Source organism: Trichomycterus rosablanca, chromosome 18 (assembly GCF_030014385.1).
Source record: "Trichomycterus rosablanca isolate fTriRos1 chromosome 18, fTriRos1.hap1, whole genome shotgun sequence".
Taxonomy (NCBI): Eukaryota; Metazoa; Chordata; class Actinopteri; order Siluriformes; family Trichomycteridae; genus Trichomycterus; species Trichomycterus rosablanca.
In genome coordinates, this window is record NC_086005.1 from 1,791,280 (window position 1) to 1,818,359 (window position 27,080).

Consider the following 27,080-nt stretch of genomic DNA (forward strand, 5'->3'; position numbering starts at 1 on the left):
ATTGTTAATTATTATTATTATTATTATTATTATTGCTAGTTCTATGATTATTATTATATTACTACTACCATTAATTAATAAATTAATTAGCTAATTATTATTATTGTTATTATTATTAATTGCTATTATTATTATTATTATCCATTACTATTATTACTACTATAATAATAATTATTATTAATTTCTATTATTATTATTATTATCAATTACCATTTTATTATTGCATTTACTATGATTATTATTATATTACTACTACCATTAATTAATTAATTAATTATTATTTATTATTGTTATTATTATTATTATTATTAATTGCTATTATTATTTATTTTTATTTTTATTATTTATTATGATTGTTATTACCAATTATTTTTATTATTATTATTATTATTATTATTATTAATTGCTATTATTATTTATTTTTATTTTTATTATTATTATTATTATTATTATTATAAGTATAATAATACAACTTTGTTGCAGTTGTAGCCTAGTGGTTAAGGTACTAGATTAGTAATCAAAAGGTAGCTGGTTCAAGCCCCACCACTGCCAGGTTGCCACTGTTGGGCCCTTATCCTTCAGTAGCTTAGACTGTATACTGTCAGAGTACTGTAAGTCATCTGCTAAATGCTGTAAATGTAAATAATAATAATAATAATTATTATTTTATTATTAAGATCTAATAATGATGTATGAGTGTGTTTTTAATTTGATATATATATTATGTCAGAGCTGTTGAGTGGGGCTGAGGTCAGACCTCTGTTATGTCTTTATAGAGTTTTGCTTTGTGCACAGGAAAGGGCCTTCCCTAAACTGTTAATTCCCTAAACATATAATTTCCTATATACAGTATAATTGATTTATTTCACATCATAGCAACTGTTGTGGCTGAAACACATGAATGTAATCATTAGAAGGGGCGTCCCTGTGTGTTTTAATAGTTTACTATTAATATATTTACTATCCATTATTCAGCACTTATTCTTATTCTTATTACCTTTAAATCTTTGTTTGGGTTCTTTTTAAGGTTGGATTAATCATCTCTATTTTAAAGTATAATATTCACGTGCAGGAGGCATGAATACTTGGTGCTGGAGTTTAGTGGGAAGTTAGAGAGGGAGGGGAAGATTAGGGAGGGGTGTGGGGTATTGGGAGGAGGGGTGTGGTGGTTAGAGGGCTTTAAAAAGCCGGCGTGTCCCTCTCAGACGGCATTCACACTTGGACTCGAGTGCAGAGAGAAGGATCTGCCTCTCTCACTCCCTTCTGCTTTCTGAAAACCTTCTGAACTTTGAAACTCATGGATATGATGGATATGATGGATAACGGGTCGGACTACATGGACGATTACGACCTGCTGGGGAACGGCAGCGGCTCATGCGAGTACGCCGAGTGGGAGCCCTCGTACTCCCTCATCCCGGTCCTGTACATGCTGATCTTCATCCTGGGACTGTCCGGAAACGGGGTGGTCATCTTCACCGTGTGGAAGGGCGAGAGCAAGCGGCGAGCGGCGGACATCTACATCGGCAACCTGGCGCTGGCCGACCTGACCTTCGTGGTGACCCTGCCGCTCTGGGCCGTGTACACGGCGCTCGGGTACCACTGGCCGTTCGGCGTGGCTCTGTGCAAGCTCAGCAGCTACATCGTCCTCCTCAACATGTACGCTAGCGTCTTCTGCCTCACCTGCCTCAGCCTGGATCGCTACATGGCCATCGTCCGCTCCCTGAGCAGCTCTCAGCTCAGAACCCGCGGCAGAATGAGGGCGTCTCTCGCCGCCATCTGGATCCTGTCCGGTGTCCTGGCGTCGCCCACTTTGCTCTTCCGGACCACCGTGTTCGACAAGGAACTCAACCGGACCTCCTGTGCCATGGATTTCAGTCTGGTGGTGAGCAGTTCCAGCGAGGAGACCCTCTGGATCGCCGGACTTAGCATTTCATCCACAGCGTTGGGCTTCATAATCCCGCTGATGGCCATGCTGGTGTGTTACGGCTTCATCGGCTGCACCGTGACGCGCCACTTCAACAAGAACCTGCGCAAGGAGGACCAGCGCAAGAGACGCCTCCTGAAGATCATCACCACGCTGGTGGTGGTGTTCGCAGCCTGCTGGATACCCTTCCACGTGGTCAAGAGCATGGACGCTCTGTCCTACCTGGGACTGGCGCCGGATTCGTGCTCCCTGCTGACGTTCCTGCTCCTGGCGCATCCCTACGCCACCTGCCTGGCGTACCTGAACAGCTGCCTCAACCCGTTCCTGTACGCCTTCTTCGATCTGAGGTTCAGGTCTCAGTGTTTGTGCCTGCTGAACCTGAAAAAGGCCATGCACGCCAGCCCGGCCAGCTCCCTCTCCTCGCAGAAGACTGAAGCCCAGTCGCTAGCCACCAAGGTGTGAGCTGACGAGGTGAGCGAGCGGGGCTCTTTTTTTTATGAGGCTTCGCGACTGGACCTTAAATCTACTGATCTCGAGCAACCAGACTCTTATGTGTTGCGTGAAAAGACCTTAAAGGACTGAACAGGCATGCTGGAGGTTCTCAGTGCCGGTCTGGCTGGCATCCATGCCAAGGTCGGACATCACGGACAGCTAAGCTGCTCTCCAGAAGTCGGCGGCTCCGTAGGGACGGACGGAGGGACCCGGTGGGTGGTCCCAGGTCCCTTGTAGAGACATTTGCTCTGGACTTTTAATTTTATCGCTTCATTACTTTTAAGCACTTGGTCATATGTTGATAAGGGGCATCTCGGTGCCTCCTGCTGAGCAATTTATCAATTCATCACGGGGATCAACTTTTGGGCAAGTGTGGAGGGGGGTGGTAATTAAGGAGCAGGGTGTCAGTCCAGACAAAGTGTTGCGGATTGATTAAAGACGTCGTTTGGGAGGGGTGCGTGGGTACGGGGGGCTTAGACTGACAGATGGAGACTGACAAATGCCGCCAGAGGGGGGCAAGATATTAACTGGCAGCTTTTACGGGCGGCTGTGTGTGTGTGTGTGTGAGCAGACACTTTATGAAGTGAAGTTTATATGAATTGACCTGCTGTACTGTATGATCACCACGAATCATGAATTATCCTGTAAATAAAACTTCTTTCCTGAATTTCTTGCCTTTGCTGTGTTTGTTGTTTCGAGCGCTGCAGGAATGTCCTGAGCGTCGAGTAACGCGTCGAGTTTTCCTGTTCCGAACCGCGCTATTGTCCTCTTTAGGTCCCAAATCAAAGCAGACGTCTCGCAGGAAATGCATGTTAGGTGCAAATTTCCCTTCGGCTGCGGACGGGAGATTGTGTGTGTTTGTGTGCAGCCGCAAACTTTCGGCGTTTCCTCTGGCATGCAGAATTCCACTGTTAATTCTTACAGACCTAAAAACTCTCATAATGCATTATTACTAATGACAGGTCTGTCTGAAAACCTAGTGAGCTGCCTCAGTAAAGAGGGTTCTAATCGCAGGTCATTCAAACGGACGCTAGCACGCCAGCTAACATCTCCCCCCGTGCTTAAACTGTCCCTGACGCCACAATTTACAAATAAACCACACTTATATAATTACACTTTATACAAATTAAACATCAATGAGAATTTATTTACATTTGATAAGAACTCTGTTGGTTGCTCTGCCTTATAATCATCCATCACGTTTGTAGTTTTTGTGAGAAAATTCGTGCCGCACTGAATGCTGGGATTGCATTCTGCACTGAGGAGGCGTCGGACGCTCCCTCGTTACTCACTCGGATCATCACTCAGAATTAAGGCGCCTCAGTAGGAGCATTTTAAGGGATCTGAGAATTTAGACACACCCTCTTCTCGGTCATAAATATATATGTGTATATATGTGCCGCACTAAGCTACCTAAACTGCTAATAATAAACTGTGATCCAAGATGCTTTATGGGCATTTTAGTACATAAAGCACAAGGACATACAGACAGGAAACGACGTCCCTACAGGACCACAAGTGCAAACAACACAATACACACAGCATACACACAAAATAACACACAATAAATACAATAAAGACACATTTCAGAACCGTAAAGTGAAAAAACTGGACCTAAAGAGATTGTGTTGTTGGTCTGTACACAATACTGAGTGATGCAGACTGAGGAAACTACAACATACAAATAGAAAATACAACATATTTTGATATGAATGAATTTATCTTGGAAAACAAGAACATAAGTGCTTAAATATTAAGGTCAAAAAGTATGTAGAAACATATATAAGAAAAAGTATATAAAAACAATATATAAAAGTGTATAAAGGTGAATCTGTGCACTAGATTTCACATTTAAATACTTAAGCAACACAAGAATCGTGTACAAAAATGCACTTAATAATAATCCGGTCACTAAGTGTGTCAATCTAAAGCAGCTAAAATGCTTCATTAGTGGTTATAACAACACTATAATCACTTAATGAGCCTCATTAGATGCTTCGGATGAAAGGAAATATGCCAAAAAACACACGGCCATTGAACTGTTCCACTATAAGAATAAAGTGACTGAGATGATGGTGAGGAACAGTTTAATCAATCTTTTAAACACACATTTCACAAATGTGTTGCTTCCTTATAACCAAATGATATTTAAATATATAAATATATATATAATAAATATGATCATATTTCCCCCCATCGTTTTTTGCATTTGTGTGTATGGTATGTGTGTGGTGTGTGTGTGGTGTGTGTAATGTGTGTATGGTGTGTTTGATGTGTGTGTGTATGATATGTGTGTGGTGTGTGTGTAATGTGTATGTGTATGGTGTGTTTGATGTGTGTGTGTATGATATGTGTGTGGTGTGTGTGTAATGTGTGTGTGTATGATATGTGTGTGGTGTATGTGTATGTGTATGGTGTGTTTGATGTGTGTGTGTGTGTGTGTATGATATGTGTGTGGTGTGTGTATGTGCATGGTGTGTGGTGTGTGTGTATGGTGTGTTTGATGTGTGTGTATGATATGTGTATGGTATGTTTGATGTGTGTGTGTATGTATATGGTGTGTGGTGTGTGTGTGTAATGTGTGTATGGTGTGATTGATGTGTGTGTATGATATGTGTGTGGTTTCTGTGTATGTGTATGGCGTGTCTATGGTGTGTGTGAGAGGTGTGTGTAGTGTATGGTGTGTGTGTAGTATGTGTGTGTGTATGATATGTGTGTGGTGTGTGTATGTATATGGTGTGTGTGTGTGTAATGTGTGTATGGTGTGTTTGATGTGTGTGTGTATGATATGTGTGTGGTGCGTGTATGTATATGGTGTGTGTGTGTGTGTGTGTGTGTGTGTGTGTGTGTGTGTGTGTGTGTGTAAAATGTGTGTATGGTGTGTTTGATGTGTGTGTATGATATGTGTATGGTGTGTTTGATGTGTGTGTGTATGATATGTGTGTGGTGTGTGTATGTGCATGGTGTGTGGTGTGTGTGTATGGTGTGTTTGATGTGTGTGTATGATATGTGTATGGTATGTTTGATGTGTGTGTGTATGTATATGGTGTGTGGTGTGTGTGTGTAATGTGTGTATGGTGTGATTGATGTGTGTGTATGATATGTGTGTGGTTTCTGTGTATGTGTATGGCGTGTCTATGGTGTGTGTGAGAGGTGTGTGTAGTGTATGGTGTGTGTGTAGTATGTGTGTGTGTATGATATGTGTGTGGTGTGTGTATGTATATGGTGTGTGTGTGTGTAATGTGTGTATGGTGTGTTTGATGTGTGTGTGTATGATATGTGTGTGGTGCGTGTATGTATATGGTGTGTGTGTGTGTGTGTGTGTGTGTGTGTGTGTGTGTGTAAAATGTGTGTATGGTGTGTTTCATGTGTGTGTATGATATGTGTATGGTGTGTTTGATGTGTGTGTGTATGATATGTGTGTGGTGTGTGTATGTGCATGGTGTGTGTGTAATGTACAGTGTATCACAAAAGTGAGTACACCCCTCACATTTCTGCAAATATTTCATTATATCTTTTCATGGGACAACACTATAGACATGAAACTTGGATATAACTTAGAGTAGTCATTGTACAGCTTGTATAGCAGTGTAGATTTACTGTCTTCTGAAAATAACTCAACACACAGCCATTAATGTCTAAATAGCTGGCAACATAAGTGAGTACACCCCACAGTGAACATGTCCAAATTGTGCCCAAATGTGTCGTTGTCCCTCCCTGGTGTCATGTGTCAAGGTCCCAGGTGTAAATGGGGAGCAGGGCTGTTAAATTTGGTGTTTTGGGTACAATTCTCTCATACTGGCCACTGGATATTCAACATGGCACCTCATGGCAAAGAACTCTCTGAGGATGTGAGAAATAGAATTGTTGCTCTCCACAAAGATGGCCTGGGCTATAAGAAGATTGCTAACACCCTGAAACTGAGCTACAGCATGGTGGCCAAGGTCATACAGCGGTTTTCCAGGACAGGTTCCACTCGGAACAGGCTTCGTCAGGGTCGACCAAAGAAGTTGAGTCCACGTGTTCGGCGTCATATCCAGAGGTTGGCTTTAAAAAATAGACACATGAGTGCTGCCAGCATTGCTGCAGAGGTTGAAGACGTGGGAGGTCAGCCTGTCAGTGCTCAGACCATATGCCGCACACTGCATCAACTCGGTCTGCATGGTCGTCATCCCAGAAGGAAGCTGACGCACAAGAAAGCCCGCAAACAGTTTGCTGAAGACAAGCAGTCCAAGAACATGGATTACTGGAATGCCCTGTGGTCTGACGAGACCAAGATAAACTTGTTTGGCTCAGATGGTGTCCAGCATGTGTGGCGGCGCCCTGGTGAGAAGTACCAAGACAACTGTATCTTGCCTACAGTCAAGCATGGTGGTGGTAGCATCATGGTCTTGGGCTGCATGAGTGTTGCTGGCACTGGGGAGCTGCAGTTCATTGAGGGAAACATGAATTCCAACATGTACTGTGACATTCTGAAACAGAGCATGATCCCCTCCCTTCGAAAACTGGGCCTCATGGCAGTTTTCCAACAGGATAACGACCCCAAACACAACCTCCAAGATGACAACTGCCTTGCTGAGGAAGCTGAAGGTAAAGGTGATGGACTAAACTCAATTGAGCACCTGTGGCGCATCCTCAAGTGGAAGGTGGAGGAGTTCAAGGTGTCTAACATCCACCAGCTCCGTGATGTCATCATGGAGGAGTGGAAGAGGATTCCAGTAGCAACCTGTGCAGCTCTGGTGAATTCCATGCCCAGGAGGGTTAAGGCAGTGCTGGATAATAATTGTGGTCACACAAAATAATGACACTTTGGGCACAATTTGGACATGTTCACTGTGGGGTGTACTCACTTATGTTGCCAGCCATTTAGACATTAATGGCTGTGTGTTGAGTTATTTTCAGAAGACAGTAAATCTACACTGCTATACAAGTTGTACACTGACTACTCTAAGTTATATCCAAGTTTTATTTCTATAGTGTCGTCCCATGAAAAGATATAATAAAATATTTGCAGAAATGTGAGGGGTGTACTCACTTTTGTGATACACTGTATGTATGGTGTGTGATGTGTGTGTATGATATGTGTGTGGTGTGTGTGTATGTGTATGGTGTGTCTATGGTGTGTGTGTGAGGTGTGTGTAGTGTATGGTGTGTGTGTAGTATGTGTGTGTGGTGTTTGTGTGTGTGTAATGTATGTATGGTGTGTTTGATGTGTGTGTATGATATGTGTGTGGTGTGTGTGTATGTGTATGGTGTGCCTATGGTGTGTGTGTGGTGTGTGTGTGTGGTGTGCAGTGTGCGAATATGTGGTGTGTGTGAGGTGTGCGTAGTGTATGGTGTGTGTGTGTGTGTGTGTGTGTGTGTGTGTGTGTGTATTGCATGATGGATGAATGCAGTGATGTAATAAAAGCTTCATTAATTCTCATTTCTACTCTGTGTTGCTTGAAAATATTACATATTCATTTACTGGAGCCTCACAGCAAGAAGGTTCTGGGTTCGAATCCCAGGTGGAGCGGCCCGGGTCCTTTCTGTGTACATTTTGCATGTTCTCCTTGTATCTGTGTGGGTTTTCTTCCCCAGGTTAACTAGAGCTGCAAGAAATTGCACTAGGGGTGTCATCTTTTGACCGAACAGGCACAAATTTTGTGTCTTGTGAGAAACCTTCTAGACTATAAAAGTAGTCCCCCCCCCCCCCCCCCCCCGGCCCATACGGCTAAAAGCAACGAGGATCTTTACCTGTCGTCACCCTGATGAAGCATTTCCAAACAAAAGTCGTGTACACAGAGGGACGGTTCCCCCAAATCTCCTTCATCTCATCAAGCACATTTGCATTAATGAGCTTAAAGCTGTAGCTAATCCTGTCCGGTTAATGAATCGGTGCTAATCACAAACATCTGCGCCCACAGAGCACCGATATTTTCCTTTAATAGAAAGAAGATAAGAGAGCTGAGAGCTGAATTACAGAAATTAGTATCAGATTGTAAACACACAGTAACGGTTCTAAACCATTCAGCGGGGGGTAAGGGGGCAAACGGAGTATTTTTTTACTTTAAATATTAAGCAATTTCACATTGAGGAGATAATGAGGTGCAACAACATTCAAAATCTTATATTGTTTTACTGGATTTATGCTGCGTTTTTTATTTAATCAATTAAGCAGGTGTCCACATACTTTTGGCTATATACAGTGGATTCAGTAAATATTTAGAGCCCTGACTTGCACCATTAATCTACACTGAATGACAAAGTTAAATATTTATTCATTAATTCTTTCATTTGGTGTCTGTTTTACCACAGCTTTATCCTGGTCAGGGTCCCGGTGGGTCAGATTCTCTGGGTGAAATCTTTGTACCACCTTGATCCTTTCACCCGGTCGATTTGGGCATCTAGACCAGAAGAACCTTGGTCAGGGAAATAAGAAAGGACCCCATGGTCACTTTAAAAAGCTACACAAAGGTCCTGGACAGAGATAAGAGAACCTGTTGAATCCACACATGCACTATAGAGCCAAAAAGTATTTGGACGCCTGACAGTGAGCTTGTTGGATGTCCCATTTCAGAAACAAACTGTATTAAAATAGAGTGTTCTCATCAGCTAAAACAACAACTGCTTGTCATCTACTTGCTTTGAAGTATGTCTGTGGGAATTTGTGCCTCAAAGAAAGCCCCAGTTGATGTTCTGGTTAGCTGTTGAGTGGGGCTGAAATGGAGGACACTGGAGTTTCTTTAAACCAAGCACAGGGGCATGCTGTCATGCTGAAACAGGACAGTGCCTTCCCTAAACTGTTGCTGCAAAGTTGAAAGCATACCATACACACACACGTGTGTGTACTACTATGTGTGTGGGGGCTGTGTGGGTGGGAGCAAGGACGGATTAAGGATAGTCTGGGCCCCTGGGCAAAGAGTTGCTTGCCTGGCAACTTGTAGGTCCCTAGAAAGTCAAGGAGCCATGGTAAACGACTTCTATGGAAGTCAAGGGCCCCATAGCAGGGGCCCTCGTGATCAAGGGCCCTCTAATGGTATGCCCTGCTCTTTTCTAGGGCCCCCTGGTAGGGGCTCTCATAACCAGGGCCCTCTAAAAATATGCCCCCCTCTTTCCTAGGACCCCTAATAGCCAGAAGTCGAAGTCAGAGCAGTGCCACAACGCCTCATCCATTTTCATAAGGGGCCCAAAAGCATGGCTAGGGCCCAAAAGCATGGCTAGGGGCCCCAAAAGCATGGCTAGGGCCCCCAAGAGGCCCTGGGGTCAAAGTCCCTAATAGTCAGAGGATCCTTAAAATGGAGGGCCCTCGGAAATAGAAATATATTGTATCATAAATGTTGATAGGCATCGCAAAATGTTTTGGGCGCTGGCCCCACTGGCCCGGTCAGTAATCCAGCCATGGGTGGGAGTCACCTCAGTGTTGGTTTAGGCTTGTTGGAGTGTGTGTGTGTGTGTTGATGAATAAGTGAATCATGTGCTCAGTAGCCACGCTGCTGTGATTCTTCACTGACCGTCTAGGTGTCGGCTGACATGCTAACTGACCCCAACACACATTCATCAGCCTCCAAATTACATTACAGCCAAACAAACAAACACAGCAGCACAGGAGCTTCACAGATGCTGTACTGACGTGTGTATGTGTGTGTGGTGTGTGTGTGTGTGTGTGTGTGTGTGTGTGTGTGAGAGAGATGTGTGTGTGTATGGTATGTGTGGTGTGTGAGGTGTGTGTGTATGGTATGTGTGGTGTGTGTGTACTGTATGTGTGTATGGTGTGTGTAATGTGTGTGTGTGTGTATGGTGTGTGTGTGTGTGGTGTGTATGGTATGTGTGGTGTGTGTGTATGTGTGGTGTGTGTGATGTGTGTGTGTGTGTGTGTGTGTGTGTGTGTGTGTGTGTGTGTGTATATGTATGGTGTGTGTGTGTATGGTGTGTGTGTGTATGGTATGTGTGTGTATGGTATGTGTGGTGTGTGTATGGTGTGTGTGTGTGTGTGTATGGTGTGTGTATGGTGTGTGTGTGTGTATGGTGTGTGTATGGTGTGTGTGTGTGTATGGTATGTGTGGTGTGTGTATGGTGTGTGGTGTGTGTGTATGGTGTGTGTGTATGGTATGTGTGGTGTGTGTAATGTGTGTAATGTGTGTGTGTGTCTATGTGATGTGTCGTTCATCAGCAGCTGGAGTTTTAAAGCCCCTCTGTTCTGACTGACCCGTGTCCAGTAGGGTGTCGGATCGCGGCTCTCAGAAGTCTCGCCTCACATCCTGCTCCCAAACCTCGGCGGATTATCCGTGTCGTAAAAGGATTCGGGACGGAACCCGATCGGGGCGACTGTACGGATTTCATGGAGCTCGTGGTTCTTCAAAGAGAGTCGCGTCGAGGGCCGGAACAGGAACCTGAGAGGAACCTGAGAGGAACCGTAGCTCAGTCATTATGTTCTTAGTCTGAGTGGTTTCACTTTTTTATTTTCTCCAGTGTATAGGTTAGTGAGAAGGTTTCTGGACCTTGTTCACCTTTGGCACCAACAGGATCTAGAGTCCGAATTCCAAAAAACTTGGGACAGTAGAAAAAAGGCAGATAAACGCTGAAAGCATTGATTTATAACCTGCATTTTAAAGAGTGTTTAATTGAAGGCAGCACAAACATAAAATAATTCATGTTTTATCTTCAGCTATTTTTTAGGATTGTGCAGCAGCTCCATTCCTTTTAGTTGAGTAAGTGTGAACCATTTTTTAAAAGATAAACATTTTTATTTTATTTAATACCAGTCGATGTAACTTCATAGGTTTCTGAGGAACCTCGTGTGATTTTGGAGATTCAGGTTCATTCAGAGGGAAGAAATGAACGGAATTTGCTGGCGGCTTTTTAACCTCGACCTCAGTCACTCAGGTATTTCTTTCTGGGCTGAAACAGCAAAAGTATTGGGACGACCTGATTCTTAATATTACGACAGGTATTAGAACAATCTAATTATTAAATTCATGTGTTTTTTAACCACAACAATTGCTAACAAAACTCCAGTGTCCTGCACAGAGTCCTGACCTCAACCCTACTCAACAGCTCTGGGATGAACCGGAACATCAACTGATGCTTTTGTTCCCAGCCATACAAATGCTGTCATCTTTTGACCAAACGGGCACAAATTCCCATACACATACATACTTCAAAGTCTTGTGAGAAGCTTCTCAGAGAAGTCACTCTGGTTTTAAAATTGCATGTCCGACAAGCTTAGGGCCTGGTGTCCAAATCAAAGGGCAATTTGGCAGTTGAGGAAGGCCCTTTGATTGTCCAGCATGACTGTGCCCTCATGTATGGTTTGATGAGTTTGGATTTCTGATCTCGACACCGCCGAAAATCTTCTGCCATTCTGATTGGGAACTATATCCAAGAGCCATCAGAGTTCTGAGAAGAGTGGAGGCTGTTATGGCAGCATGGGTGGTGGTACTGCATTAGAAACAAGCAGAAAATTACAGCGCTGCAGGGGGTTAAATTCTGAACAGTTAGAACCTGTCAACACGTCCATGATTTGTTTAGCTGAGTGAAAAAGATACAGGAAAAAAAAATGCAGGAACTCGACCCCTCCAGTCCTCATATACAAACCATTAATTATCCACTGGTGTTAGTGTACAGTACCAGTTACCAACGATCGTTTTTTGAACATTGTTTACAACATGATACAGTGGGTCTACGTAGCTGTGAAACAGTTTATTGCATGGCATTTATTGAGATAACGCTTAGATGAAGCATTTAGTGAAAATAAATAAATAACAATATACATTAATGACAAAAAATCATTTCCTTATTCCATATTTATGTATAACATTTTCGTCAATGATTTCATTCTGGTCAGAGTCGTGGCAGGACAGGGTGCCAGCCCATCACAGGCCTACGACCCTGAAAATTAGATGCTAGATATTAGACTAAGACGTCTATATGACACTCTGTGCTTCTAACACAAACTACTGAATAAAGTAAAAGCTTTTTTTATTATTATTTCTTGTAATTCATAAGAAAGTGTTTGTTTTTGTGGAAACATGGGTGTGAAAGGTGTGAGCTCGGTTGAGAGTGTTGACTCGCGGATAGTTGATTGTTGATTGATGTATTGCAAATATGTTTATGTAAAACCCAAACCAGAAATAGTTGGGACAGTTTGGAAAATGTTAATACAAAATGTTAATGAAATTTGATGGGAACACTGACAGATTTCAACAGTACACAACGCTGATGGTTGGATTATATATATTTATAATTTTTACACCAGTATATGTACAGTATGTATATTGTGATTACAGCCTTGTTGCAGACAGTATAAACCTAAAACATTTCACGTTTTATCTGGTCATCTTCATTTCATTTGTTAATAAACATCCATTCCTGCATTTCAGGCCTGCAACACATTCCAAAAAGAGTTGGGACGGTAAAGCATTCACCACTTCGTAACATTGCTGTTAAAAGCAGAGTGATTAGATTTTTCAGGTCCTAATTTGTCCCGTTCTTCCTAAAACGCGTCTGTTTGTCCGTATACGCATCGTTACGCCCCGTCACCAGGCTTTCAGGCGCGTCTTTTGTCTGCGTTTCCATTCACGCCGGCTGCGTCTCTGTGTTTTGATTACAGGCTCGACGTTACGAGATTATTCCTCTTTGTCCTGGTGTGCTGTGGTATTTTGACTCCAGGCGAGCGCTGTACATACTGTCAGCTCCAGAATTATGGACCACTTTAAAAAAAACTGAAGCTTTTGTGCTTATTTAGCTCAGAAACACCAGGACACGTGACTTTTAATACCAGTGAATTTATTCCACTAATAAACTAATAAAGAGAATCATTTAAACGGGGTTTTAATTTTCAATTTAAACAAAACAAATCAGTTGTGGTTATAATTCATCCTTTTTATATGGACGCTCCTAGATTCGTAGCTTTGCACCGTGGCATATCGTGTGGATAGATCGTGTGTGGGTGCTGCAGAGCATCATGGGTCCCGGGTCCTGGGGTTTGGTCACTATCCGTTTGCAGTTTCATCCTGGTACTTCTGTTTCTTCCTAACAGTAAACTATATTCCGATACACAAGTGTCGCTTGGGTGGGGGGGTGACCCAGTAGGTGGCGCTGTTATCCACAGCAAGAAGGGTCTGGGTTCGAATCCCCAGTTGAGTGGCCAGGGTCCTTTTTTTGTGGAGTTTGCATGTTCTCCCTGTGACTGGTTCCAATTAACCTGTCATGTAGTCAGGTTCATTGGAAGAGTGTGTGTGTGTGTGTGTCCTGTGATGGACTAGCGGCCTGTCTGGTGTGTTTTCTACCTTTCGCCCACACCCACCATGACCCTGACCAGGTTAAAGCGGTGCTAAAACAGACAGTGAATGACCGTTAGCGTCCTGATCATATTTTATTAATGAATAATAAACTAATTAATAAAAGCTTAGTGGTTAAGGTACTGGACTAGTAATCAGAAGGTTGCTGGTTCAAGCCCCACCACTGCCAGGATACTGCTGTTGGGCCCTTAAGGAAGGCCCTTAACCCTCAATTGCTCAGACTGTACAGTATACTGTCCCAGTACTGTAAGTCGCTTTGGATAAAGGTGACCGATAAATGCCAAAAATATAAATATAAAAAATAAAGCGATCAGGGTTTAGCATTACGCCGCGACATTCTTTACCCTAAAAATGAAGCATTTAGCCCTCAGACGCACATCCTGCAGCGATCCAATAAAGCTAAATCAGGTGTGTTAGCACGCGACACCTACACGTGTGAAGCCGCGGAGCTACGCAGCCTAAATGAAAGGGCGTCTATTAAAACCGCGATGGCTGCAGACGGCCCCCGACTTTCATCTCTCCTCAGGTTCACTCTGGCGTTTCAGCTTCCCTGCTGTTAGCGTTAAAGCATTAAAGCCATCTCAGCTAGGTTAGCCCTCGCGCGCACGTCCACACACCGCTACACGTCTCTGGTGGCGAGGTGAGAAACTGAACGCGGGTGATGTGTATTGGCTCGGCGCTCGTTGAGCTCCAGCAGCTCCGGCGGTGTTTAACACCGGCGCGTCTCTTTTATCTGCTTCCTCCTCCGCCACTCTCACCAGCAAACCATGAACGACCCGCCGGCTAATAAACAAACTCCACGTCACGCCGTGTCTAACTGTAGAACAGAATCAATATATCAATGCATGTAATACAACCCCGAATCAGAAAAAGTTGGGACAGTATGGAAAATGCAAATAAAATAAAAACACAGAGTTTCTTACATTGACTTTAACTTTTATTTGATGTCAGACAGGATGAACCTGAGATATTTCATCTTTTATCTGCTCAACTTCATTTCATTTATTAAAAAACATCCATTCCTGCATTCCAGGTCTGCAACACATTCCAAAAAAGTTGGGACAGTAAAGCATGTACCACTTTGTAAGATACAATGTACAATGAAATTCTTTCTTACAGTGTACAGTCTAAGCAATTAAGAGTTAAGGGCCTTGCTCAAGGGCCCAACAGTGGCAACCTGACAAATTTGAACCAGCAACTTTATGCTTACTAGTCCAGTACTTTAACTGCTAGGCTACAACTTCACCTATTAACTTTGTCCTATTATCCCAGTTATCCTGGCTGCATGTCTCCACATGTAAAGGACCCCAAACATCTGGCCAGGGAATCGAACCCAGGACCTTCTTAATGTGCATGCTGACCCTCTTGAACCTCTATTTTACGTGTTACCACTGCATTATCCCTGCTCTGGGTCGTGCTGGGTTCAGTTTCCCCAGGTGTGTGTGTGTGGGCGGCACGGTGGCTCGGTGGGTAGCACTGTCGCCTCACAGCAAGAAGGTCCTGGGTTCGATTCCCAGGCGAGGCGGTCCAGGTCCTTTCTGTGTGGAGTTTGCATGTTCTCCGGCTTCCTCCTACAGTCCAGAAAAATGCAGTCAGGTTAATTGGAGACACTGAATTGCCCTATAGGTTAGTGTATTAGTGTATGTGTCCAGGGTGTTAGTGTGCCTTGTGCCCATTGAAAAGCTGGGATAGGCTCCAGCACCCCCCCACAACCCTAATTGGATAAGCGGTTAAGAAAGTGAGTGAGTGTGTGTGTGTGTATTGGTGTGTATTGGTGATCTGTATGGGGTGTTTCCTGCCTTTTGCCCAGCAAATCAGACCCACTGTGACCCTGACCAGGATAAAGCTGTGGTAAAACAACACAGACAATTTTTTGTTTTTATAGCATTTTACCAACAGTCCCAACTTTTCTAAAACTGGGTTTGTGGTAGAAACTAAAGGCCGAGGAAACAGAAACCACTTCACACCTCGACGGGTTCTGAGAGGGGTGTCAGACGAGCCCGGGGTGCCTCTGCTGCCCTCCTAAAACACACAAACTCTGCACGTCCAAAATCAGGACGTCAGGATCAGCAGGACAAAAACGCAGAGCGTCCGATCTCGTCCCTCTCGCATCTCAGCCACGCCCGCGTGAACACGTTCCACTGCTGAACCATAGATATGCACACCGGGTATCAGTGTGTGTGTACAATAGCTGAATGGCTGATGTTTGTTTAGGTCGCCCGGTTTTGGGCGCTGCCCGCTTTCATCTCTGTGTGTGAATAGAGCTGAATGGTGCTGGAATGGGCCATGAGACACGCCCTGAATTTAGGACCCTGGCACAAATTCCACTTTCCTCACATTTAAATAATGAAAGGGTGTGGTTACACCCGCTCTATAGAACAGATAAAGACCCACATTCATCTTTTAATTGGCTGTTTGTAACATAAACATAATGCACCTCACGTAGAGTCAACAATATATGGACAAAAGTATTGGGACGCCCCCCCTCTAATCACTGAATTCATGTGTTTTAGCCACAACAGTTACTAAGGAAGGAGGGGGGGGGGGGAGTGCTGGAGCCTATACCAGCTTAGTAACACCCTGGACGGGGTGCCAGTCCATCGCAGGGCAGACACACACACACACACATGGAAGGAAACCGGAGCACCCGGAGGAAACCCACACAGACATGGGGAGAACATGCAAACTCCACAAAGACAGGACCTTCTTGCTGTGAGGCGACAGTGCTACCCACCGAGCCACCGTGCCACCCCAGTTACTGACAGGTGTAATAAATCAATCATATAAAGGAAATCATTCGCTTCCAACTTTGCATAAACAGTTTAGGGAAGGACCGTTCCTGTTCCAGCATGTCTACCCCCCTTGGTTTCACGAAACTCCAGTGTCCTGCGCTCAGCCCCATTCAACAGCTCGGAATGAACCGGAACACCGACTGAAGCTTTCTCGATCAGCCAACATCAGCACCCAGCCATACGAACGCTGTCATCTTTTGACTGTATGGGCACAAATTCCCACAGACATACCTCAAAGTCTTGTAAGAAGCTTCTCAGTAGAGCGGCTGTTGTTCTAGCTTGAAAGATCACACAGATATTAATACCACTCGTTTTTGAAACGGGGCGTCCAACAAGCTGACGAGGATTGTAATAAACACACGCCCCCCTCCGACACCTACCGCTTCTTTTCACCTGCACCAGGCGGGTTCATATGGAGATCCGTATCGCGCACCGATCTCCATTATCCGCCATCTCTGTGCAGCGCCATCGATCAGCCAGCAGAGGTCGTAATTACAGCAGTTATAAGGAAAACCATAAAACCCTCCCTCCTTTGGACTGGGCAGTTATGTCTGTATAGGTGCCTGGCTGGCTGATAGCAGAGCTGAGATTTAAACTTGCGAGCCTAGTGGGTAGAGCTTTGGGTTAATTTGAAGGTTGTGAGTTTGAATCCCATGCAGCCACTAATGGACCCTTGAGCAAGGCTCTTAACACTCTCAGCTCCAGGGGTGCCTGGATTGTACACATGTATAGGGCAGGTGTAGCCTAGTGATTAAGGTACTGGACTAGTAGTCAAAAGGTTGCTGGTTCAAGCCCCACCACTGCCAGGTTGTCACTGTTGGGCTCTTGAGCAAGGCCCTTAAATCTCTCAGCTCCAGGGCCACCAAAAGACAATTGCATTGGACTGTACAGGTGTATAGGACAGTTATAGCCTAGCTGTTAGGGTGGAGGACCAGTAATCAAAAGGCTGATGGTTTAAGCCCCACCACTGCTAAGTTGTCACTGTTGGGCCCTTAAACAAGTCCCTTAACTCTCTCAGCTCCAGGGGCGCCTGGACTGTACAGGTGTATAGGACAGTTATAGCCTAGCTGTTAGGGTACTGGATTAGTAATCAAAAGGTTGCTGGTTCAAGCCCCATTACCGCCAGGTTGTCACTGTTGGGCCCTTGAACAAGGCCCTTAACCCCCAATTGCTTAGACTGTATATTGTCACAGTACTGTAAGTCACTTTGAATACAAGTGTCTGCTAAATGCTGTTAATGTTTTATGATTTCTGTGATGTAAACAATTAGTCCGAATATTTATGGACACGTTGATGAAATGTGAACAGATCTGTGGGTTTGATGATTGTGCTGATCGCTGTAACATCTCGAACCCTGTCAGCGGCAGAAACGTGAGATTAATGGACGTGTTGTCCGAACTCGGGTTCCTCGGGGATACGAGGGAAAGACCCGCTGAAGATACCATCTCAGCTTCAGCACATCAGCAGAGGAGAGAATCAGGCCGGTCAGAAATAGCTCCCGAGGAAACGAGCCCGAGCGTCTCCGCTAGACGTGAACAATGGTCAGCGGTGAGTTGGGGGAAATGCTGGAGGAGATCTTCGAGGACCTTTCTGCATCCTGATTGGAACCTCCACCTTCCCTTCCCTGCTGAGGAGAAGGATCCTGTTCAGGGAAATCCTGCTTTTCAGCATCGTCGCTGCTGCTCGTCCCTTCTGAGCCGAACCCGAACGACCTGCCGGACCCCCCGGGGAGCGCTGGGGGGTCTGGGGCGGCCACGATAAGGTACAACATCCTCGACACCTAACGATCACACACGAGGGCACGGAGAGGGTAACAGCGCTGATTTACGACGGTCTGACCACTGACTAACAAAACATGACCAAACCTGAACATAAGCTGACCTGTCCACTATGTGGGCAAAAGTATTGGGACGCCCCTTCACATGTTTCAGTCACAACAGTTACTAACAGGTGTAATAAATCAATCATATAAAGGAAACTACATGGTTCCAGCTTTGCAGCAACAGTTTAGGGAAGGTCCTTTCCTGTGCACAGAGCCCTGACAGCTCTGGCATGAACCGGAATGTCAACTGATCCATCAGCGCCCAGCCTCACAAATGCTGCCATCTTTTGACTGACCAGCACAAATCCCCATAGACGTACTTCGAACTCTTTCAAGTGAGAAGCTTCTCAGAAGAGCAGCCGTTCTATCTATTTATATTATATTGCCACACTTTCCAAAATGATGCCAGTAGGGGGATTGGCTTCTTTTAATTCCCCTTAGGTGTGAGTGAGTAAATGAGGGAATATGTGACTGTTTTCTGCAGAAGGTTTTGCATCCAGTCTTGCACCCAGATTTTTTATTCATTCCTGTTAATAGGAACTATGTTTCATCCTGGTCATGGTCGCTGAGGATCCCAGCTTCCCAAACATGAATGAATGAATCCTCAGACACCTGGAATGAAGAACCCATCGATCTTCACAGCTAGATGACCGAAGCTCACAGGATCTCTGCAGGTCGCGGTTGAAGAACGAGGGCTTTATTGAAGGCAGAACGTTTGTGATGCTCCGCGGCTCGCGGGTGGGAACGTGTGGACCCTGCCGGATCTGAGCAGGAGCGCTCATCCTCCCAAAAGCACAAAGCCTCCCTTCATGTGCCCTTCATGGGCTCATCTGTACCCCTCTATCCTCTCCCCCTCTCTTTATTGATGGTACTAAATGAGAGTTCTGTGATCGACGGAGCTCGCGGCCAGCTCAGCTGTGTGTGTTTGTTTATGCTTTCTTTCACACACACACACACACACACACACACCTAATAAACCTGTATCTATTACTAATAACAGACCGGGTCTCTTCCCACTGCCCCTGCGATATGTGATCTCCCAGAGTGTGTGTGTGTGTGTGTGTGTGTGTGTGTTGGGGGGTAACATGGAGCTTATTGTGGTTCTCTGTGTGGGAACCCAACACTGCCAGGTGTTAAGAATTGGCCACAATTGAGGGTTAAGGGCCTTGCTCAGGGGCCCATCAGTGGCAACTTGGTGGTGGTGAGCAGCCACTTGAACCGGCAACCTTCTGATTTCTAGTCCAGTACCTTCACCACTGAGCTATCACTGGTGATTCTGAGGTGTACTGAATGCTTCTGAAATTTTGGGAGAGGGGGTTTCTTATAGCTTTGATGAGGCTGCTAAGGTTACAATGCGAGCACAGAACCCCCTTGTGTTTTGTCCTTTGATCCTTGGTTCCGTCCTGATCAGGACAGATTTTATACTAGGGGGGTTTGATCTCAAAACCTTTTTTTGGGTGGGGGTCCTTGTATCTATTTGCTATCAACTCTCAGTCTGGATATTCACACTGTTCCAGCTCACACACACACACACACACACACACACACACACACACACACCAGCTGGACTTTTGATCGTTCCCTTTTGTTGGACCTTGTTGGACGATGTTGATGCAGCTACTCTGTCTCTGCCTGTAATAATAACACCCACCTCACACACACACCTCAATACCACACACACACTCGCCGAAACAAACACTCCCGTACACACGGTGCTTTTCCCTCTGAACAGGTGCTTCTCTCACAGACCCCCTGCGTTGCTTTGCGTGAACATTTCGGCTAGATCACAGGGTCAGGAACAGCTACACATCTCAAACGTTGGTGCTTTCATTACTCCATTATTACTACCCAGTGTAACTGTAACAAACACAATCTCTATCTATCTATCTATCTATCTATCTATCTATCTATCTATCTATCTATCTATCCATCCATCCATCCATCCATCCATCCATCCATCCATCCATCCATCCATCCATCCATCCATCCATCCATCCATCTATCTATCCTATCTAATCTATCTATTTCCTCAGCTGCTCCCATTAGGGGTCGCCTAATGTGATCCGCATTATAGATTTGACACAGTTTCTGACACAACCCTCCCTGTGCAAAAATATACAATATTACAGTATTATAATATAATATAATACCCTGTTTACAGAATCATGTCGTTCTGCTTTGCCGTTTATGGCCGGCAGAGGGAGCATGGAGGCGCATATGGTTAATATATCACTTCATCGTAATCGACAGTCACCTGTTGTCATCTTGTTGAGCGTTAATTCGCTCCAGGTGGAAGTCTTGTTGCAGCAAAACAAGCTCATTTGCGATTAGTACAGTTATTCTATACTGTACTATAGAATAACGGTTGGTGAAATTATAAACCGGTCCGTGTTCCAGGGAATTCAGTCGGTGTTACGGCACGTTTCAGCCAGAGGCTGGGTCTGTTGGTTTGAGTGGGGTTCTGCTCGCTCATTGCCGTCCCTGACGCTTGTTCTGGGTTTCCTTTCTTTCCTCTTATTCTAAGACCTTGGTTGTCTCAGACGCTCTGAGCAGTTTGCCGTATTTTTAAAACCAGTTTTCATTTCTGCTCTTCATTGCGGCTGCAGACATTTTTGTGTCTTTCATTTGTTTATATTATTTTAACCGCCGCTATTATTTTCCTTTTACCTTTTTTGGTTTGTGGTTTTTTGGCCACGGTATTGTTCTACTGTGGTTAAGCATCCTGCACAGCGGGTTCATCTTCAATTCGTGCAAGCGTTCGGCTACACCCGGCGCCTCTAGACGTATTCAATTCCCGTGATTGTAAAACCGCTATGGTAGCACACACTGATTCACACGTGTAGGTACAAGTCACTTCTTTTCACCTGCCAGAGGTGGAGTCTCACAGAGAGCCATTGACATTGACGTGTTTAGAAATCCCAACAACACTGCTGCACCTGATGCACTCATACCAGAACAGCACCCACTGCCATTGATGTGTCATTACCATTAGTGTCATTGCTGCTCTGAGAATGGTCCAAATCAGCAGGGTCCTATGATGCTCCCTTTTTTATTAATAAATATGGCACAAGGGGGTAACAGAGGGTACAGAGCAACAAATGGACTACAGTCAGTAATTGTATACCCACAAAGTTCACCTGCATGGTAGCTGTACCTTAAAAATAATGAATGAACAGACGTACCAGATAGGTGTTCCTAATAAAGTGCTCACTAGGTATACGGTTGTTGATTTTCTAATTGAGCGCCTCCATCTAGTGGCAGCATTAGAGAATTACACCAGCTGTAAATGGCACGGAACTAAAGTACAAGGTAGAAATGTCAGAGGAACTATTTTGCGGCTGTACCGAAGGTTGTGTGGCTGCGTTCCAAATTGCAAACTAGAGGACTACATAGGGTGCACAATTCTAACTTGCTTAGAGCGATGCCATAGACACTACTTAGTGCTATAGTTTGTTATTTGTAGCGCAGCCAAGCCTGTATTAAACGCTAACTAGTTGATACAGTTTTAATCGTATTACATAGAAATATGATGCTTTTTGTCAATGTTTTAGAACTTAAATGCTTGAATTATACATCGAGATAAAGTCTAATGGCGGAATAGTCCTTGGAATTAAGGAATAGAAGCAAAATGTTTCAGATACAGTTGCATAGCATAGCTTAGCATAGTTATCTAGCTGAATGATGGTGTCCCGAAAGCAGAAGAAAGTGTGGCGTTATGTAGAAGAGGGGAGTTTATTAAAGTTAAAGTCCTATTTACGAAAACACAAAGATATCGAGTTGAATTTTACTCAGGGGAAAAGGAGGAGAGGATTATTACATTTAATCTGCACTGAGGGAGAAGATTCCCTGCTCACAGTGCTGATGAAACATGGAGCTGATCCTCTACTGCAGGATAGACATGGAGACACTCCTCTTCACCTGGCTGTCCAGAGAGCTCTGAAATATGGAAAAAGAGGTGAATTAAAGCTCAGGATGGATTACAGACGAAGAAAGTTGGCTGACAGTGTTCTCCAGATAGACTTAAAGAAGTTCTTTTCTTAATAAAAGGAAAGGTTTCCTCACTGGAGTACAAAGAGTCAAAAAGTCCAAGAACACAAATCTGCTGGAACCCTGTTAGAATAACAGTTTTTTTTATTACAGCAATTTTAATTAACTGTTTTTTTTTAATACAGCAAGACACAAAGATGTTCGAACAGACAGCAGAAGTTCATTCCACCACTTGGGTGCAAGTTATACCAAGTTCACATTACACGACTTTCCAGTTGTTCAGATCTCTCTACAGTTCACACTACACGACTGGATCTCTTGTAATCGGGAGTCTTTTAAGTCTTTTAACCCCCTGATTGGCGATAGGGGGTCACACACTACACTATCCATCACCAGGAGGAATCTTAGTAGAGTCTGTCTGGTCTCCCAAACTACGTTTTGTCACAAAAAGACACAAGAAGGGACGTGCACGCCAGCAGAAAGCAAGCGATTAAGTTTGTGCGCTGATATGTAGCGTAAAGCAAGTAGGAAAAATAAATGAATCAGGGTGAAGGAGTGGATTTGGCTACGCGACCAGCAGAGAGAGTTGGAAGTCAAATAAATATTGTTTGCAATGCAGCGTTGGTATAATGGTTTGGTGGGACGATAAGGGCACAAATACTGTAAAGCTTGTGTGTGCCGGTGTATTCTGTTATAAACTATATTATGCCCCTGTTCCACATATTTACACTCCTCCCCCAGGGTTTCCCTTCTGTATTTTGCATTCATAACAACAACAACTTTGATTTTGTGTCAACGACTGGTCCAGATATTTAACATGCTAGATATTTTTCTTGAGTCGCTTGGATTGAGTCGTTCACACATAGCGATCGAGAACAGAGTTTCGAGCCGAGTGATGCCGAGTTGCTTCCGAGCTGCCACATCTAGTGGCGACCTGTCAGCGAGCAGCTTTTCTGTACATCCCTCTGAATAATAATAATAATTATCAATAAAAATATAATAATTAGATTAATAATTCTGTCCACGCTGTTACAGATTATGATGACTTGGTGGTTCCTTTGTTTAAACACTGTCCAGACGCCCTGAAGAAACCAAACAAAGCTGGAATCACTCCACATGAGCTTCTTCAAGGTCTGAAGTTTAAAAAGGTATGAAATCATGCTCAGCAACCAGACACATGATGATGAAAATGATGATGACGTTTTAATTCCCCTCAGTTACAGAAATGAAGTGTATGAAGCGGCGTTCATGTTCGTTTTGTTCGTACAGAGCCGGAGATCAGCGGCAGATTGTCCTCGGAGCGTCAATCCCGAGCAGGAGTGGAGGGAGAAGCTGTTCGGTGAATGTCAGGATGAGTTCTATGAGACGTTTGGGCAGTACGATGGTAAGATCCTTTAAAAATGTGTCAAAACCCTGTACTGTTCTGAGTGTGTCAGGTGCAGTAGTGTTGTTGTGCGAATGGTTCACAAATCCAAACACTGTCTGGTTAATATGGGTCCTATTAGAGGGGGTGGAGCTAATGAGCTAACAAAGTATAGAGCAACATTTTAACTACAGTCAGTAATGGTATATCCTCAAAATGCATTCATATGGTAGATGTTGCACATAAAATGAAGCCTGACTTTGGGATCTCTCCCCCTTCCCCCAAGATGATTTTCTGAGGGAAGACGAAGACGAGGGAGATTTCGCCGACTGGGCGGAGAGGATCAGGCATGAGTACGAGACCAAGCAGCGCGCCAGAGCCACCAGCGGCCGGAAAGAAAAACGGCAAAAGCGGGAAAAAGAGCAGCAGGAGGAGGAGAGAGGGCGGCGGGAGCTTCACGCCCGGTTGGAAAGGGAACACCGGGAATACCTGGAGCGCGCCGCGCGGAAAAAAGACGAGACGCAGCGGGGCAAAAAGAGACGCTACGAGGAGCGCTGTGAGGCCGTGTTCCTCAGCTCTACCTCCTCCGCCACCTCCTCGTCGAGCAGCATGCTAGGATACAGCGACATACCCTGGCCGGCTCCTCACGGCTCGGTGAATGAGATGATGGACGTGATCCTGCACGGCGTGGACCGATCCGACGCCGCCACTTTCAAGAAGTTTCTGAGGCGCCAGCAGGTTCTGTGGCACCCGGATAAGTTCGCCCAGCGCTGCGGCGGGCGGCTGCAGGACAAGGACAGGCAGAGGATCATGGATACGGTCACGGTTCTGTCTCAGGAGCTCAACAGAGTGGCACAGAGTCTCCGCTGATGCCCGGGATGCCACTACACAGACGCTTTTTACACATTAGACGGGTGGTCCTAATGTTTTGGTTTATAGGTGTATAGAGTTTGAATGAACGACGACTGTTTTGAAAATGTACGTACAACAAATGATGCTCAATAAATAATTTATCTGTGTAAGTTTGCTTCTTTAATCAAAAGGTTTTACACAAACGGTCGATCAGTGCAAGCAAAGAAGCGTTCGGTAAGCACCAGCGCATCAGTTAAATAAACAACAGTATAAATAATAAAGACTTGGCCGTGCCACTGTTTTGGTCGTACACTTTACAGACACAACTGACCACATGTGTGAGAGAAGTAAGGCAGGATAGAGAATAACCGAGCGACTCCTACAATGTGGTCAAGGTGATAGCACGAGCGGTGGAGGAGTACAAGAGCGTAGTGTGATCCTTTGTACATGTCGAAGCTCTCTGTAGGAACCCTCCACTGTCTGGTAAAAAGAAGTGGCCGGCAGCTTCACGTGTGTTTGACAGTCAAGCCAGGGTTTGGAACGACTGCAAGTACAATCCAGCGCCAAGCAGGACCAGAGTCCATCCTGGGGACGCACCTTGGAATTGGATCCAGGTCTGAAGGTGACCAGTGACCCGGTCTGCTCGGCAGTGAGCCAAAGTACATTTGCACGTTCATGTAATAAAAATCTTTAGATGCTGATGTTCCATCTTTATAAACCGTGCCATCCTGATCAGGGTTGTGGTTGGTTTGGAGCCTACACAGCATAACTGGACACAAGGTAAGAATACACACTGGACAGGAGGCCAATCCATCCATTTACTCACTCACGAGTAGGGGAGATTTGAGAACATCCATTCTCCTTCTGGATGTCCCTGTGAGGTGGGGGCATGAGACCATGGAGTGCTTGTATAGGAGGAACCAACCTGGGTCTTGGAAACCCTGAAGCTGTACAGCACTCGCACGACGTCCTGTGACGTCCTGCTGCCAGGTTTTGTATAGTGATATAATGTAATCTAGAAAATATGGAACCAAAACTAACTGCTGTGGCCCTAAAACCTACCCAGAAACACTTGAACGTCTATATTTATAGCAGCCGATCCATCTTCTGGAAGTTTTTGGGCGGTGGAAGGTACTCAGAGAACCCATAAAAACCCATACAGACCAGTGTAGCACAATGTTTAACGTCAATGCTAACCGGCTAGGCTTTAGGTTTGGTGGAGTTGGTGAAAGTGGTGATCGTTGAAGTTAATAAAGAGATTAAAATGCTTCTGAGAAACATCTTGAGGATGGTCGGGCAGTTGATGACCTCCTATCTGAGCAGGAATTAACACTGCTTTTGAACCCAGTGCTAAATTTAACTCAACTTCTGCTTTCTGACGTTTTTTTCCCTTAAGGATCAAAAATGTTAGCCACAAATGGTGGCAACGAGCACACTTGGCCTACTGGAGTTACATGACTTCCTCACAACTGGTTATACTGGTATTTACACTACGATTTACGATATTTACGATTAAGCTTATGATGTTTGATTCTTGGTTTTGTGAGCTTGGAAAACATTTGAAACGTGAAACGAGTGCAGTGAATGAACGCTGCATGCTGATTCTGCAGCTCTGGTGCATGGAATGCATCTCTAATGCAGTGCACGGTGCATTTCTTTAGCTGAGAAACGGGATGTTGCAGGTTGCTGCTTATATTCACACCCTTTAAACAAAGGACAGGCAAAGAAAGGAGGTCTCCACTGGGAGAACACACCGCTGAATACGTTTAGGGATGGTTGGGTTGCCAGATTGTGCCACGGTTTCTTTGCAATAAAGCAAAATGCCAGGTAGTGGACAAAATGGGGGAACGTGTTCCTTTATACATGAATTCTTCACTATATGGTCTAAAGTATTTGGACACCTGACCATAGGTTTTGTTGGACGTCTCATTTAAAAAAACAAACAGTATTAAAATAGTGATTCTGTGTGATCTTTTGAGAAGTATGTCTGTAGGAATTTGTGCTTATTCGGTCAGATGACAATATCTGTATGGCTAGACACTAATGTTGATGTTCTGGTTCATCCCAGACCTATTATATGGGGCTGAGGTCAGGACTTTAAACCAAACTTTTCTTCATGTCTTTATAAACTTTGCTTTGTGCACAGGGACACAATCATGCTGGAAGAGGAAAGAGCCTTCCCTAAACTGTTGCTGCAAGATTTATTACACCTGTTAACAACTGTTGTGGCTGAAACACATGAATTCAATAATTAGAAGGGGTGTCCCAATACTTTTGTCAGCATTGTTTATCAGTAGGTGAAGTTATGATTGCTCATTTTTCTCAACCACTTCATCCTGTTCAGGGACCCTGACCAGGATAAAGCGGTGGTAAAACAGACAATGAATGAATGAATATAGACAGTTTTTTTTAGAAATGAAAACATAGACAGACATGGGGAGAACATACCAAACTCCTGACGAAGCCACGCCCACGTTGTTTTAAACTGTGTACACATGGCCTATTACTAAGACGAGGGATTAATAGATGATATCTGGCAACCCACAGCAGCGCTGTCGGGGTCTGT

At 44.5% G+C, this 27,080-nt stretch overlaps 2 protein-coding genes across 2 annotated transcripts; both read left to right on the top strand.

Moving 5' to 3' along the window:
* The first annotated feature begins 1,242 nt into the window (after nucleotides 1–1,242).
* Nucleotides 1,243–3,076, top strand: aplnrb (apelin receptor b). The gene has a single exon (XM_063014130.1). It carries the CDS (start codon nucleotides 1,298–1,300, stop codon nucleotides 2,384–2,386), a length of 1,089 nt encoding a protein of 362 aa, XP_062870200.1. The 5' UTR covers nucleotides 1,243–1,297; the 3' UTR covers nucleotides 2,387–3,076.
* Nucleotides 3,077–21,802: 18,726 nt separating this feature from the next.
* nfkbil1 (nuclear factor of kappa light polypeptide gene enhancer in B-cells inhibitor-like 1) lies at nucleotides 21,803–24,684 on the top strand. Its single transcript, XM_063014103.1, has 4 exons — nucleotides 21,803–22,267; nucleotides 23,335–23,447; nucleotides 23,569–23,683; nucleotides 23,949–24,684. The coding sequence occupies exons 1-4, from the start codon at nucleotides 21,991–21,993 to the stop codon at nucleotides 24,530–24,532; spliced, it is 1,089 nt and encodes a 362-aa protein (XP_062870173.1). The 5' UTR covers nucleotides 21,803–21,990; the 3' UTR covers nucleotides 24,533–24,684.
* Nucleotides 24,685–27,080: the final 2,396 nt, after the last annotated feature.